At 46.2% G+C, this 17,236-nt stretch overlaps 1 protein-coding gene across 1 annotated transcript; it reads left to right on the top strand.

Annotated features, from left to right (window-relative positions):
- The first annotated feature begins 3,762 nt into the window (after positions 1 to 3,762).
- ZMYM6NB (ZMYM6 neighbor) lies at positions 3,763 to 16,098 on the top strand. The gene is made up of 3 exons (XM_015407805.1): positions 3,763 to 3,895; positions 14,838 to 15,018; positions 15,827 to 16,098. Exons 1-3 carry the CDS (start codon positions 3,788 to 3,790, stop codon positions 15,955 to 15,957), a joined length of 420 nt encoding a protein of 139 aa, XP_015263291.1. The 5' UTR covers positions 3,763 to 3,787; the 3' UTR covers positions 15,958 to 16,098.
- Positions 16,099 to 17,236: the final 1,138 nt, after the last annotated feature.

The raw sequence follows: 17,236 nt of genomic DNA, 5'->3' as shown, positions 1-17,236 counted from the left end.
TTGCCCCCATCCCTCCATTGTTCTCTATGGTGGGGAAAAAAGTAATTTTTTTCCCACCATAGAGAACAATGGGATGGGGGCAACCTGTTTGGGGGGCCATAAAATTGTACCCCCTTGTCCAATCGCCTTGAAACTTGGTGGGCATGTTGGGAAGAGGTTCCAGTGAGCTCCCTCCAAGTTTGGAGCCTCTACCCCAACCCCCCTCCCCCCCAGCCCCCCGCAAAGTTTCAAGAGGATTTTTGCCATTGACTTCAATGGCCCCATTGGTTACAATGGACCCGAATTTTTCGGGATTCCCGAAAATTTTCAGATATCTATGCTTTACCGGTATAGATATTCGGGTTTTCCGAAAAAATTCGGGTCCAATAAACCCGAATCCGAATTTTACCGAATTTTTTTTTTTTTGCACATCCCTAGTGGGCAGTGTGGTGAGGAACCCTCTTAAAAGTTTCTCTGGAGATGACTGTAAACTTAGGTTATGCTCTAGAAGTGATCTTCCTTGATCAGTGGTGGTGAAAAAGGTAAAACATTTTTCATTGTTTCTGTGCAGCCCCAAATTTTTGTCTTTTGCAGGTACAAAACCATCTTAAAAGAGCTAACTGGATCTGTCGTGGGATCTTTGTAGTGCAGTACTAACACCTGTAATCGTCTCTGGACACTAGTTAGACATGTTTGAAGAGGGAACAAATGCCTTTCTTGAAACCAGAAGAATCTCTATGCACCTATAGCCATTGTCCTAGATGAGGTCAAATTCCACCTCCCACCTCCCTCCTTGAGTGTATATTGCCTGGCCTTCAGTTACCAACCCATATGCAAAGAAGGGTTTTGGAGAAAGTGGCTTCTTGGCAGGCCATTGGGGGGGTGAGGCTGCTGATGGGATCCCAGGTCATTCTCTGGTAGTAATATTGTGCTTTCTATCAGCTTTATCTGGTTAGCAGACTCAGCCATTTCAGCTACACTGAACCATGCTCATGTAAGATTGTGGTTGATTACTGTAATGTGCTGTACACCAGACTACCCTTGAAGAAAACTTGGAAATTGCATTTGGTTCAGAATGTGGCAGCCCAATTGTAGGGGGACTAGCCAATGAGACTTGCCTATCTTAAAGCAACTACATTGTCAGTTTGCTTCTGAGTTGCTTCTGAGTCCAGTTCAAAGTGCTGGTCAACCTTGAAAGCCCTTCCTGATGTATGACTCACCTATCTAAAGGAGACCATCTCACATGTGTCCTGGATACCAACTTCAGGCTGCCACCTACTGGCCATTCCACCACTGCTTGGCATGAACCAAAGCCCATTCCTTTTCCATTGTAGCTCCCCACAATGTGGAATGGGCTCCCTGAGGAGGGGAAGGAAAGAGTCACTGTAAGAAATCTTCAGGAGGTGCTGCCAGGGCTTTTAACAAGGTATAAACTGCAGGAATCTTTTGGACAGGAGGTGCTTTCGTTTAAAAATGTTTCGATTGAGACTTGTAAGCTGCCTCGAGCCACAAGGAAAGGTGGGATATAAACATTTAACTGAAAGCAGGTGCCGGGGCAGCATCCAGCCATCTCTACAGTGGCTGGTAAGAATGTAAAGGGGAAAGCTACTGTTGTAGATCTATTATCTGCAGTCACTACAGATCTTTTACAAATATCTCTGGCGCTAAGAAAGCTACTTGGTCTACGGTTCCCTTTCTGTTGCTTTGAATACACACAGAGACTACACTAAGTTTGTCCTGATGAGTTTATGTAACATACAAGCAATATGACTAAAGGTATGCAACCTTCACTATACAGAAGAGACACATAGGCAGGATTTAAAATAGACTGATTTTTTTAAAAAAGATTGCTGCTAGCTCACAAAGACATAGTAATTTACTTTCCACAGCCATCATTCAGGGGGTTTTGTTTCTGAAGAGACAATTTATCAATTTTCTTCTGTTCTCATTGATTACCAACCATTTCCACATACTTTCAAATGGATTTGTACTTTGCCTTCGCAGCTGTACATGGGTATCACTTGCTCTTCATAACTGCTGTATCCCATAAATAAATAAAAACAGACATGTGCTCAATAAAATCATGCCAGTCCTTTCCTGCTTTTCTTGAGCTTCCTTCCTGTTCCAGTGTGCTGTTGTGGTCAGTGCTGGACTAGGATTTAGGTGACCTTGATTACATCTTGACCCTTTTATAAAATTTGCTGGATGACATTGGGCCAATCTGATGTAATCGGTATGGCAAAGGTGAAACCACAGGAAAGGAAGAACTGTGAATGCTGCCCTTGGATAGTTGGAGTAAGCATAGAATAAAAGTAACAACATAAGAGAAGATACCGTTTCTGGGTCAGACCTGTGGTCCCTCCAATCCAGCATCCGGTCCACACAGTTGGCCACCAGTTGCCCCAGAGGACCATCAAACAGGGCTACATAATATATACAAGTCAAAGTTTTCCCTCCAAAACAATGAATATCTTTGTGCATAATCAGGGCTTTTTTGTAGAAAAAGCCCAGCACGAACTCATTAGCATAATAGGCCACACCCAACAGCAGAAATTCATTAGCATATTAGGCCACAGCCCTGACAGCTCATTAGCATATTAGGCCACACACCCATGTTAACAGAAGTGTGGTCATCCAGCCATGCCCACCTTTTGCTTCTTATTCTGTTGACCTTGTTTGTGGTCAAAACCCAGGGCTTTTTTTGTAGCAGGAACTCCTTTGCATGTTAGGCCAATTCTAATGAGTTTCTGCTGTTGGGTGTGGCCTATTATGCTAATGAGTTCCTGCTGGGCGTGGCCAACTTGGGAGCCAGCCGAACTCCATTCCTGTTCATTCCTGCCCAAAAATAGCCCTGTGCATAATTGTAGTTTACAGTCACAGGCAGAGCTCAAAGGGGAAGAGTCCCCAAAAATGAGAAGCAAGACCAACTTGCTCCTAGTTAACATTATGCCCTGCACTTGTTCAGAAGCACTCCTCTGTCTGCAGGCACAGTCTCCAGGTCCGCCATGAGCCTTGTTCACAAGTTGTATTGAACACATGTACCATTTGTGTAGTTATGTCCTTTACACCTGCATTCTCACTTTACATTTATTGCTTGTACAGCTGAACCTGCGATTGAACCCCCACCCCCTTGATCCAGGTATACTTGATGCCGAACTTAGTGTGGACACCCAAGCGGCATAGCCCGCTGCAGCCCAGAACTCCGAGCTCACATGATCCACCGGCCTCAGCCTCCCCAGCAGCTGGGCGAGGTGGCACACCTCTGTAATCCCGGCTGCCGGGAGGCTGAGGCCAGCAGATTGCGTGAGCTCAGGAGTTCTGGGCTGCAGCCGATTGGGTGTCCACGCAAAGTTTGGCATCGTACTGGTCCCTGGTTTGATTTGTAAAGTGAATGTGCACTGGCTCTTTCTTACAAACAGAAATTGGTCCTTACATGCAGGATACCGCATGGGTGTTCACTGTAAATTATGACCTGTTATCCAGATACTGTTCTGACATAAAATGAACACGTGTTGGCTGTTAGCAAAAGATATAGGCCCCTTACATGCAGGATGTAGATGCGTCCATCGGAAGTTATGAACAGACCTTGGAATGAATACCCAATCCATGTTTCTCTCACTGTCCGGAATAAACAAGTTTGACTGGGTGGTGCATTTACTCCACAGCTTCGCCAGTCTTGCGTGTCGATTCCCTCCGGCGGCGAGAAATCCCCCTTTTGGCCGGCAGTGTTTTTTCTCCTCCCCTTTCCCCGTTCCTTTTCCCCTCCTCCGAGCAAACAGGAAGGGGAGCAGAGAGAAAGAGGGAAGTCATGGCGCTGCTCTTCGTCGCCCTCCGCGTGGTCTTGGGCCTTTTCTTCGTGATCACCGGAGCCGTCAAGCTGACCGATCAGATTTCGAGCGAAGTTTACCGGCAGATGGTGAGTGGCGGTGGCGGCCGGCTGGGCTGCTGTGCGGCCGTCTGCTTCTGGCAAAAAAGGAAGAGGAGAGAAAGCGCGCAAGGATCCGGCCATGCTTGTTTTGCAATTGGCGAATAGAAAAGAGAGTGCGCGCGCAAAAATAAAAACAACAACAAAAAAAGCGAGATTGGGAGGAGTGTTGCTAATTTGCAAAAAACCGATGCATGTATGGAACTCAACACGATTGGCCTTGGGGCATGCAACTTCGAGCCGGGGTGCACGCTTACTAGGAGGTAAGCCGTACGGAATGTAACGGGACTTGCTTCCGAGTCGGGAGCCCTGCAGCCCGATCTTTAGGTGAGGCTTCCTTGGAAGTAAGTGCCTGTTGTGCAGCTAAGGGCTGCGGTTTTAATTTGGCTAAAGAAGGCAGCGCGGGCCCGCTGTTGTGTTCCCCATTGAACTCTTCAGGGCTGCGGTCCCAGGCGCACTTAAGTCCGCCCGAGCAGACTGGAATTTACTTCGGAGTAAACATCCTTGAGGAATCAAGGTGCACGTTGGTAGCAGCCGGTTGGCCGCGCCGCTTGTGTTTCTAGAGTCGAGACTGTTCCCCACTCCGCTTAAAGGGAAGACGATCACTTAATGGTTTCTGCAGGGCTCTTTCGAGTGCAAAAACGCTCGTGCGAGTCTTTCGCCTCGTGTACGCAGGATGCGAATTCGAGAGGGAATATTTTTAAGCGGGTATGGAGAAGTCGCAGCGGCTCGTGATTTCACGTGGGCTTGGGCGATAGAGTTGTTAGCGGTCCACCGCAGATGCAAACGTCATGTGGGTGGTTTCTCACTGGTTTGTGTGAATCTGGCTGCTGCCTGGATCTGGCTCCCTGCCTTCGAAAATGTTTTGGGCGCGAATCGGGTTTGAATTTGAGAAGTTTTGGTAGATTGGGACTGCGGATCAGTTTCACTTGCAAAGGAATTGGCGTTTGCCCCGCTCCTGAGAATTTCCTGTCCAGCCATCAGCTGGCAACCGAGATTGTCCCCGAGTCAACACTGCTGCAATCAGAAAAACGGGGGTGGAGAGGGGGAAGGAACCTGGCTTCCTGTCTTGAGTCGGCAGATTTCTTTGGGCCGTTGATGGAAGGAAGGAAGGGCCTGGGTGTTGCCTTGCCGGCTGGAAGGTTTCCCCCCACTCGGACGCCTGCCAGAACAGCATTTTCCCAACACAGCTTTTTATTGACAGGTAGTGGAGGGGGCTCAATAACTTGAAGTTATAACTGGAAAAAAATATAGAGAGGGATAGGCAGAGGCTACTGTTTTCTGATAGGGGTTAGATATCTTTTGTAATTAAAGAGCCAAGTGCTGTCAAAATTTGGAACAAGAGATCAGCAGAGACCCAGTAAAAGAAAGCCCATTGGCAGAACTGAAAATATATAGTTTAAGGGTACTGGTAATCGACACATTGATTAATAATCAGTCCAGTTTCTGTAGCTCATATATTGGTTGTTGCCAGTCCTTTATTAGCAAGCTGCACACACGAGGCTGCACAATGTAATAAATATGCACAGAACCACCCATAGTGCACTGGCATAAATCTGCTCAGTGTTTGCCCTTGGATTCAAACTCCAAGCAATCCAGCCAAGCACATGGAAGAGAAAGATTCCCTTTAGGTCCTTTTAGAAATTCTGGGTCTAGTGGGAAATGCTGGACTGTTAATCTGGTGTCTAGATGGATGTCTTTTACCCTGAGATGCTGGGGGTGGACAACCCAGTGTCCCAACCATCCTTGATTCTCAAGGGGTGCCCCACCAGATTGAGCCAGAGTTCAATCCGACAGATTCTTTACATTCAGATTTTAGCCTGATTCACACCAAAGCGGTTTTGCTGGAAGAAGAGGAGGGAGAATCTAGGCAGGAAATGGATTCACACAGTCAAGTTATACTGCATTGATTTGGTTTCTGCGGCCGTTAATAATCTGTCCCCCAGCCTGCTTTAATTTAGGTAAAATCTGGAAGCACAGTGACTTCTCCATTCTCTCTAGCTTCCCTTACTCTGTGTGTGTGCGTGTGTGAGGGATTTCCTCCTTCCCTCTGCACAATGGAGGGAAGTAAGCAGTGAGGGTCCCACAAGGATTGATAATTAATTTATTCATCAACGATCTTAGAACTAGGACTGAGTAGTGTAGTGGCCAGGTTTTCAGATGACATAAAAGTATTCAGGATAGTGAAAACCAAGGCCAACTGCGAAGATCTCCAAGAGGACCTCCACAAACTGAGTGAGTGGAAAACAATGTGGCAAACGAAGTTCAGTGTCGGTAAGGGTAAGGTGATGCACACTGGGACAAAAAATCCCAAATTCAAGTATAGGTTTATGGGGTCTGAATTTGCTGAGACTGAGAGGGAAAAACATTTTGGGGTCATAGTGGATAGCTCAATGAAAGCGTCAATCCAGTGTGCTGCAGTGGTGAAAAGGGCAAATTTTATGTTAAGGATTATTAGAAAAGGGATTGAGAATAAAACGGCCTATATTGTAATGTCCCTGTATAGATCTATGGTGCAGCCTCATTTGGCCTCATCGTACAGTTCTGGTCCTCATATCTCAGAAAGGACATTGCAGAGCTGGAAAAAGTGCAGAGGAGGGCAACCAAGATGATCAGGGGGTTAGAGCACCTTCCCTATGAGAAAAGGCTGATGAGTCTGGGACTTTTCAGTTTAGAAAAGAGATGACTAAGGTGGGGATATGATAGAGGTTTATAAAATGATTCATAGGGTGGAGAAAGTTGACAAAGATTTTTCTCTCTCTCTCTCCCAAAATACTAGAACTCGAGGGCATCCAATGAAGCTGATGGGCAGTAGGTTTAGGACAGACAAAAGGAAATACTTTACACAGAGTGATTAAAATGTGTAATTTGCTGCCAGAGGATATAGTGATGGCCACAGGAATAAACAGCTTTAAAAGGGGACTAGATAAATTCTAATCTATGCTTATCCTCCCACCTCGGCAAGCCATGGTGAGTGAGGGGAACCTCCACATTCAAAGGCACTAATCCTCTGAATCCCAGAGCCAGGAGGCAACATCAGGGGAAAGCCTCAGCCTCTATGCCCTGTCCTGAGGAACTGAGTGGACACTGTGTGAGACAGGATGCTGGACTAGATGGACTGTTGCCTGATCCAGCAGGGTTCTTATGTTGGGGGACCCTGCTCAGAACACTTCTGCAACTGCAATTTTGACAGGACAACTCCTTGAACCAATGCTCTAGTTCAGGTCGAAAGTCAGTTAGATGAGGATTACCCAGGTTGAAAGCTCCACTCAAGCAAGAAGCTCCCTGGGTTATCTTGAGCTGGTCACTCTTGCTGTCCCAGCCCAAACCTGCATCACAGGATGGTTGTGAGGATACTGCCTTGAACTCCTAGGAGGAAAGGTGGGATAAAAATGTAACAGATAGAAAGTGAGCCCCTCAGTAGAAGTTCCCATGGCTTTCTGTAAGACTCTGCAGTAACTCTCAGACGCGATAAGTCCGTTTATGGATTTTATTAGCAATCAGGAAAGTTGCAGGTGAATCAAAGGCTTTGACAGTAATGGCAGGTAATACAAGTTTAGCTCTTACGAGAACTTCGGTGCGGCCCACATTCATACGTCATGGTTACATGTGATAGAGACAGGTTAACAAAGTACAATTTAAAACTGTGAGAATGTTTATCTAACAGACTTCCTGCAAGGTTAAGAGACATCATGAGAAGCGAACAATCTCCTGGCCCTTGTGGAGGAGGTTTCTCATAAAAGAGTACCAAGCGCACTATCTACAATAGACAACCAAGCCTGTTTCAACTACCCCCTCGTCCTGAGAATGTCAGAGGAGGACTTTGTATAATAGTTGATTCATAGCTAGCAGGTGTTACAATCAGCCTGAGAACAAGAAGCCAGTGTGAGAATACAAAGATAAAGCTTTTGGGATAGTATGCAAGCAAGTAGGGCAATTAGCTATGCTCATCAGAACACCAGTGCATATCCAGATTGACCCGAATGGTCTGATTCTGACACTTTCATTAAGGAAATCTCCCCCTGCCATGTCAGACACGCACGCGTACTCCTCCCCCTTGAGGGGCCATGGCTCCGTGGCAGAGCATCTGCTTTGCAGGCAGAAGGTCCAAGTTTCAATCCTTGGCATCTCCATTTAAAAGGATTGGTAGTATGTGAGCTGTCACTAGTCAGAGGAGACGATACTGACCTGGGTAGATCAGTGGTCTGAATCCATCTAAGGCGGCTTCATGTATGTGTGCATGCATTTGTTACTCTCTTCACAGAGAGGCTGCCCAAGAAAATCCCTTTCTCCCAACAAGATGGTGGCATTGTAGGAGTGATCTGAGCATTTACGTAGTAGTTCACATTATCACGATAATGTTTAAAACAGCCATGTAGACTGCTGTTATTATCCTCTTATTTTAGAAAGTGTGTTTGTGGAAGGGGTGAGTCCAAGAGAAGGCACTGCAAATTTAAGATTGAAATGAAATTTGTACGATGGACTTTTCTGCTATGTTACACCCATATTAAATGCAAAAGGTCTCTGTGAGTGATGATGGAATTTTGTGAATGGGTAGTGGGCATGACCGTACAATGGCTGCCATGGAGGTGTGCCTGATCACAAAATGGCTGCCCTGGAATGATTTGGCCAGTCACAAGATATTGGGAGGATCTTCTTTATGGTCTCTGTGCATCACACCTCTGGGATATAGTGCGCCTGCGCCAACCCTGACCAATAGATATTGAAAGCAAAAAGGATTTTCGTGCCCGCTCCCCCATCACGTGCAGGGATCCAGTGCGCATGACTAGGGGAGGGGCATGACAATCCCGCCAGTTTCTGACCGCCGCACTGTTTGGACCTCTTCGATCGGTAGTTATTTTCTCTTTCTGGCATACTTGGCCCCTTTCTTCTTACTCCATTCTCCGTACATGTCAAAGGGCTCTTTCATTCACTTTCCCGTGGTGCCAGATCTCCTCCTTGCTCAGGGGAGCTTGGTGCTATACCACGATGTGCTGCATCTCAGACTGATGGCGTGGAGGATCCTGTGAATGTTCTCCAATGTAGGGTTGATCACGTGCTGCTGAACTGTCGAAGCCCTCCACCTGTAGTTCCTATGATGGGAAGTGGAGAAAGTTTTTTTTTGTATAAAGATTTGATTGACTCCCCTAAAAAGGGGAGGAGTTTCGCTTAAAAAGAAAGATAAGGAGGGTATATAGTGGGAGGAAGAGAAAGCTGAGTGATGTATTAACTGTTAGATTAAACTGTTAGTAATGTCCAATCATCAAAGGCTTCTTCTGCGTGTTGTCAAACATCTTTTTTCCATTCCAGTTACTTTCTATGTTAATTTGTTAGTAATGTTCCTTTGAATTTCTGTTAAAAAGTCTCTTCAGGGCACATTCAAAACCGCTTCTTTTACGTGCTGGTTACTTTTCCACTCTCAGTGACGGGAGGGGCTTCCTCTGTTTTTCTCTCCCTCCGGCTTCTTCCCCTCCTCCTTCGGGTCGCTGTTAACTCTTTCAGTTCCTGTGCTGTAAGCCGTCTTCCTTTCATGCCATGCCCGGAGATCTCCAGCTTTGAGAATGGTATTAATTTCAATTTCGCTTTTATCCGCTCCCAGTCCCTTCGCTGGATTCTCCTCTTCAATTGTTGACTTTTATAAGCGCTCATGAGGCACTTTTCGCTGTCACAATTCAAGCTTTTCTTTTCCTTCACAATCCCCGTTGGATTCATAGCCATACACAGTCCAAATATTAAACAGCCGGCACTCACGTTGACACAAACGCCCAGACGGAAGTCCCTCCCTTCTCCCCCGCTTGTCTTTACCCAGCTCCGACATCTTGTTTTTTTATTTTTAGTAAAGTTTTTAAAATGCGCTCCAGGGAAACAAAACCTCTTGCTTATTTTCAAGTACATCAAAGGAAAACATCACTATTCGCTCAGTCCATTCCCCCCCTCTTTTCTTTTTTTTCTTTCTCGCTTATAGAGGATTAACCCCCTCATTTTCCGCTGAAGGGGGGGGGAAACGTTCTTAGTTCATTTTCTCTGTATTTTGACAACTCACAGTTACGCCAGTCTTTTCTTTTCCATTTTTTTTCCCGCTTCATCACTCGGTGACGCCCGGTGGTTCCGCTAAACCCCGTAAAACTACCGAAAGAGAGACTCCCCCCTGGAACGCCCTAAAGCGCCCCGGATCCGAGCTCCTCTCATCTGAGGGGCTCGTTCGGGTCTCCGCTTGCGCGGATTCCCTCCTCCACCGCGGGCGGGCAAGGCGCCCTCGGGAGCGACCCGAGGATGCGTCTGCCTTTCGCGGGAGCCAGACCGGAAGCCGGAAGTGGAGAAAGTTTTTGTCTTACCTTCAGGAGGTTGGTCTGCCCCCTCCGCCTTCAGACCTCATTGTTGTTTTTTGTTTTCTGTTGTCCCATTTGGACCAAGGTCTCAGCTATTCCTCGGTGCGGGTATACCTGGCAGCAATTTCTGCTCATCACACTCCAGCCGAGGGCTACTCAGTTTTTACACACCCGCTTACCAAGCGTTTCCTTAAGGGCCTGGTTCATCTTTTTCCACTGTTGCGTTTCCTCACGCCAGCTTGGGGCTTACCTTTAGTGTTAGCCAGGCTTTCTGGGAAGCCTTTTGAGCCTATGGCCCCGTGCAGTTTGCCGCTTCTTTCATGGAAGACGGCCTTCCTCGTGGCTATCACGTTGGCACGGAGGGTGAGCAAACTCTCAGCCCTTCGTTGTGATTCACCTTACCTGGTTTTTCATCATGAAGGGGTCACCCTGGCCCCAGACGTCTCCATTCTTCCCAAGATTGTATCGGAATCCCATATGGAAGCTGACATCGTTCTTCCTGTATTTTTTCCTGCCCTGAAGGACGATGCGGAGCGTCGCCTCCACACACTTGATGTCAAGTGGCCCCTACTCTTTTACCTAGATAAGATGAAGGGTTTTTGAAAGTCTCCTTCCGTCTTCGTATCCTATGCTCCCTCCTCACTCGGGGGTAAGTTGTCCTCACAATGACTTTCCAGGTGGATTGTGGAGACAAACTCTGTTACTTGATGGCCAAGAAACCACTCCCGGGACTGCTCCGAGCGCATTCCACACGAGCAGTGGCCACATCCACGGCCTTCCTGAAGGGCACGTCACTACATGACATCTGCAATGCGGCGACTTGAGCCAACCCCTCACACATTTGTGAGACACTATGCCCTAGATGTATGTCTTCATCAGCGTTCTGCGGTGGGACGATCTGTGTTGCAGTCGGCGTGCCTTTAAGGACCTCCAGCTCCCTCCTCCAGGCAGATGTGTTGTACTCTTTCTGCTTGCTACTCTCCCAGATGCACAGAGACCACGAAGGAGATAAACAGGTTGGTTACCTGTAACTGATGATCTTTGAGTGATGATCTTTGAGCCCTCCTTCCCCTCTGCTGTTGGTCTTATTGTTGTTTTTTGTGACTAATGGCAGCGGTCAGAAGGAACTGGCGGGATTGTCGTATCCCTCCCCTAGTCATGCGCACTGGAGTCCTGCATGTGACGGGGGAGCGGGTGCGAAAATCCTTTTTGCTTTCAATATCTATTGGTCAGGGTCGGCACAGGTGCACTATATCCCAGAGGTGTGAATGCACAGATGACCACTCGAAGATCATCAGTTACAGGTAAGCAACCTGTTTTTCCAGGCCAAGAGTGCTCCTACAATGGCAGCTGAATGGCTATAGATACAAAGGCAGCAATCCCTGCTCCAGTGAGGTGGAGAGAAGCCAGGGTTGGCTTTTTGTTTGGGATAAGAAGGATGTGGGCACACGGAAACACATCAGAGAGTGCCATGACATCCATGTAAAGGATCCCTGGGCAAAGAATTTGGAGGTTTCTCTGCAATTGGACAAAGCAGGGGGTGCTTTTGATAACTATCTAAACTGTGTGCTGCTCTCAATTGAGTTGGATCTTCTTGAAGCTGTACAGAACCTCCAAAACATTCTGAAGTAGTGAAGCTTCTCTCCTGCACCTAGAGAAGAGCAGGGAGTTGTCCTGGAATTTCTTTGCCCACCCAGCGGTTCGAAAGCAGACGTAACATCCATGCAAGTAGATAAATGGGTACCCACCCTTAGAAGGGTGGGGGGCACCCTCCTCTGGCGAGGCGTTTGGAGGCGACGGCAATAGCGACGGAGACGGCGGCGATGGCGGCGTACCGGCAGTGGAAGCAAGGCAGCATGGCGACGCGGCGGCAGCGAGTGGTGAGCAGCAGGCCGGAAGGAGAGATCCCTGGTGGCTGGCAGCGAGAACAACAGCCGACTGTCGTACTGCTGGAGGCGCGTGGTGACGTCACCCGAGGGCGCGGCGGAGCCAAAGGGACATAGCCGGGACCTGAGGAGGACGCCGCCGGCGCACCGGATCGCAAAAATGCGCCAGAAGAACAACAGCTCGATACCGCTGGGAAGGAAGCCAGCCAGACCGGAATAAAGAGACATCTACCTCCACCTGGGGTGCCGGTAGGCTGTCCCATTCCCCGTGGAAAAAATGTGGCCTTAGTTAGGGTTAAAATTGTGACTAGCACCCTTCATGTAAACCGCCCAGAGACCCCTATGGGGGTTAGGGCGGTATATCAAGTTGAATAAATAAATAAATAAATATTATGGCGGAGCTCTGTAAATATGGGCAGTTCTGAAGAGCAGTGACCTTTAATTCCCTGTGAAACCTTTTCTTTCTTATGATTGCATTAGAAATGTTTGGGGAGAGCAAAATAAAAACTACTTGAACCAAAGGCTGTTCTTAAAATGTAAGCCAACAACTGATTCAGGTTTTTTAAAATTTTCTTTGTAATCTCTTGCCGCTCTACCTGATTAATTGAGGCTGTGAAATCAAAAATACAGGTTCATACTAGCAAAATCTGAATATTGCATTATTAAAATATTGAAAGAAACATCATATGTAATAAACAGAAGCTACCACTTGTGCTTAGAAAATATTTTTCTTCTTATAACTCTGTTACCATATTTAAAGATACTGATCTCTTTGTATGTTTTATGTGTGTAAGTGGATGTTTGTTATGTTGTATGTTTGCTTGTTGGTGTATAATATGAAAAACAATAAAAGTGTACCGTATGGGTACTTAAAAAAAAAGAAAATATTTTTCTTGTTAATTTCTTATGATGTTGATAACACATCGTCTTACACAAAACTAGCTTCAAAGAATACTCAAGGATCTCCTTAAATTCTAACCCAGTTGTTTAAAATTATCCCTTACAAATTAACAGTGGCCCCCATGATTAATCAACTACCAATGAAAGCCTGAAATCCTTTAAAATTAAAGAAAAAAGAAAGAAAAACAAGCAGAGGTTTTTTAAAAACTGGCAGTTGAGTAAAAAACCCCACACAACAACCCTGAGCCCTGCTCTGCAGGGGAGGGTGGACTAGAAATCAAATCAAATAAACAAACTGACACCGGTGTCTGTGATCTCTGTTCTAAATAGAGTTTTTTTCAGAGGATTTTACAAACAGCAGACTTTAAGCAGGTTATTATAATTCATTTATTGCTTATTTACCATTCACTGCCTTGAGCACAGGACAGGTAGCGTGAAAATCTTATTTAATTCATAAAATCGAAGGGTGCATTGACAAGCACAAATCCTTTAAAAATGTTGATTTCAAAATAGCCTGTGTAGCATTAGTTAGCTCCAATGGATAATATCACAAGTCGGTGGAGGTCTACTGTTGGTGAACATGTTTCATTTAAATTGGCAATTCGTTTTGTTGATGAGATCTAGTTTGTATGCCTCAGTAAAGATTCTGATGTTCCTTTGTTTCGTTAGTTTGGTGTAGTGGTTAGGTGCGCGGACTCTAATCTGGGAGAACTGGGTTTGATTCCCCACTCCTCTACTTGCACCTGGCTGGATGACCTTGGGCAAGCCGTAGTTCTGATAAGAGCTGTCCTTGAAAAAGAGCAGTTTCTGTCAGAGCTCTCTCAGCCCCACCTACCTCACAGGGTGTCTGTTGTGGGGAGGGGAAGGGAAAGGAGTTTGTAAGCCGCTGTGAGACACCTTCGGGTAGTGAAGGGCGGGGTATAAATCCAATCTCTCCTCTCTCTCGCTCTCCTCTCTCTCTACTCATTTTTTAAGCCTAAAAATAGTTACATGGTTTGGGACTTTACCTAAGGCTATTATAACAGTGTTTAGTTTTCTCTGATGGTGCAGATGGTTCAATCAATCCTAATCAATCAAATTTTAATTTTACAGCTAGTGACCAGCATACACAAAGGTTTACATAAAATCAAACTATCAATTTCACAGCATTAAAAATTCACTCAAGCTACCGTATGCATTTCCCGATCTTTATACACCTGTGTGCAAAATTTAGCCACTATTCGGGTTGTTTCATGGTTCATATCAGACAGAAGATAATCAAGTTTAATTTTATGTGATCTGCCAGGAAACTTTCCGATCTGCGGCTCAATAAGTTTCGACCAGATTTCTCCGTGCCTAGGGAAATTAAAGAAAATATGTTCCATTGAATCAGTTTCCTTTGAAGAGCAAGATCAGAGTCTATGCTCATAGGGGACTGATTTAAACCTCCCTTCCAGGTTCAGATGATTTAAAAAATCCAAGTTGTTCTGGATGATTTATATGCAGTAGCTGCATAATGGCAGAAGTAACTTGGATCTTTCCAGATGCTGCCAATCAAACCCAGTCCCCTAGAAATTCTAGAATTTTCCAGCTTCCATAAGGGCTAGAACTCCTCCTTCCCTTCCCTTCCTCCTCCTCCTCCTGCTGCTTCTGCAGATGTGTGGGATGCCGGATTTTGTGGCATGGGCAGAATATGCTGAAATCAAACACATCTTTTGAAATCCAAGGACCTCTTTAATGTGGCTAATGAATCTCCTGGAATTTTCTGCTGGCATTAAAGGCTGTTCTTCAGATTTATTCTTCTTGACTCCCCAACCCAAATGCCTCCTTCTTTTCCAGAAATCCCAGTTTGTGCAGTTTGCTGATGTTTTCCCCTTGAAGGAGTTTGGCTACAAGCCAGAGCCAGGCCGGTACCTCGAAGTGGTGGGCTGGACAGAAGTGGTGGCTGGTTTACTCTTGGCCTTTGGGCCACAGCTGTTGCAAGAGATCAGCAACTTCGTCCTTACTATCATCATGATAGGTAAGGGTTGTCTGGCGGTTAATTTATGAAGACACAGGCCTGACACACAAGCCTGGCTTAAGAGGCACCTTTCTTTATCCTACACAAGCACAGTGGGAACTGTTTCTCAACTCTCCTGCATTCATGTTGTGTCAGGATAGCTGTGAACAGTTTTTCCAGTCCTGAATTTTGTAAGAGGCTTATGGAACATTGGGACTGGATGGAGAAAGTAGCAAAGAGGTTTTCTTCTGCCTCTTAGAAGTAGCTTCTCTAAATGGTCATGGAGCTGGGCCGATGTTACTTGGGAACTCTCTGAGGCTGCGGGTGTGCTTGGTTCCCATCTGCTCAGCCCGTGCCCTTGTTACGAAGCAGTTTGTTCTTACAAAAGGCACTATCTGCTCTCCTCTGAGGGAAACAGACTGGGTAAAAGGTTGCCCCTGGAACTTCCCACTACTTAAGGAAATGGGGTGGCGTGAAACAAGATTGTGATTTCCAGCAGGGGACATTGCGACCTAATGTGCCAGAGATCCGTGACCTGGGCGGCTGGTGTGTGAGTGTTGCAGACACTGCTGTTGGTGTATGTAACTGTCCAGTTTAAGCAAGAGGATGGGCACATGCATTAAAAAACAGATTGGTTCTTTGGTCACACCAGTATCACATTTAAATGAGGCGGAAGATTTGACCGCAGGGAAAATAAAGTGGTACTGGGGAGGGGTGTTGGGGTTGGTTTGGAGAATGTGGATGAGATTGCTGGGGTGATAGATAAATGGGGAGCAGATCTGGTCTTTTGGATGTAAATACATTTTTGCTTGTCCCCTTCTCTCTGCAGGTGCCATCTATACCCTCTTGGTTTTGAAAGAATCCATTGCCATGTGCACCCCCGCCACTGTTTGCCTGGGTCTTCTGCTTCTCCTGAACATCCGGGGAAGGGGGGGAAGTGCCAAGTCCAAGTTTGAGTGACAGGAAATCAGCTTGGAGGGAAAGGAAGGAGGGATTGGAAATGATGCTGCCGGGTTTTTTGATGGCATACTTGTGTTTCTGTTGTCCTGTTCTCTCTATTGTGATCTAATTCCCTTAAACATGCTAATGAGATAAGTTGCATCCCGGTGATAAATGATCTGGGAGGACTTTGTGAATTTGAGGCCTTCGGGGGGGGGGGGGGGGCTCCCTCCTTTCTCTCTGGTAGTTCCCCTCCTATGCCCAGGGCAGGCATCCTGGACCATGCTGATCTGGTCTAATGGATTTCGCAGTTTGGAGGAAAAGAAAGGGAATAATCAAATCTTTCAACGTGTGTCTGATGAAAATCCTTTTTTTAACCCTGCAGAAGACTGGTGGAAACCTAACATTTTGTCATATGTGGTTTCTCAGCTGGGAGGGAAATATATATAAAACATTTTGGGTTTGTGTCTAACAGGGTTCATGTGAATTGTTCTTAAAAAATATTGTAGCCTTTTTTTGTTGTTCAGTCGCACAGTCGAGTCCGACTCTTCGCGATCCCATGGACCAGATCACGCCAGGCCTTCTGGTCTTCCGCCGTCCTCTGAAGTTTGCTCAACTTGCGTGGTTCGATGAGGCTGTGGGCTATGCCGTGGAGGGCCACCCAAGATGGACAGGCCACAGCAGAGAACTCAGACCAAGCGTGATCCCCTGGAGAAGGAAATGGCAACCCACTCCATTATTTTTGCCAAGAAAACCCGATGGACAGTATTGTAGCCTTACCGAACGAAAACTGAGTCCTGTAGTTCTGTCAGGGGGCTACAGTTATATAAGAGCTTGGGTTTCACACAATCATTTCTCCCAGGATAGAAACTCCCAAATTCATTTTGGGCTCTGATTTACATATACAAAGAAAAACTGGAGCAAGTCAGCAACCCTAGCAAGGTCAGTGAGGGCTCATGTTCTGATGTGTAGTCTGGGATTGGTAGTCAGCTTGTAGGGAATGACTTTTATTTTTAACCTGTTCCACTCAAGATACTTTGGATTTTATCTTCCTGACTTAAGAACTAGGTGGGCACCAGGAAATGGATAGGTGAGCTCCATATTTGGGACTCGCTCTGCTGGGTTTAAATAAGAGAAGGCCAACTGAGGTACTGTGGACAGGAATAAACCTGTGATTTTGTCTGGCCCCCGAAACCCTCCAAGGAAGGCAAAGATGCCCTAAAACTTCCCTTTTGTTCTACCTTTGCTCTATACTTCAGACATGCATAAAAGCTGAACATTGAGAACAACGATGAAAAAG

This window comes from Gekko japonicus, unplaced genomic scaffold (genome assembly GCF_001447785.1).
Source record: "Gekko japonicus isolate JY-2015 unplaced genomic scaffold, Gekko_japonicus_V1.1 scaffold2944, whole genome shotgun sequence".
Classification (NCBI taxonomy): domain Eukaryota; kingdom Metazoa; phylum Chordata; class Lepidosauria; order Squamata; family Gekkonidae; genus Gekko; species Gekko japonicus.
Note: the sequence above shows the minus strand (reverse complement) of the source record. Positions and strands in the feature narration are given on the sequence as shown.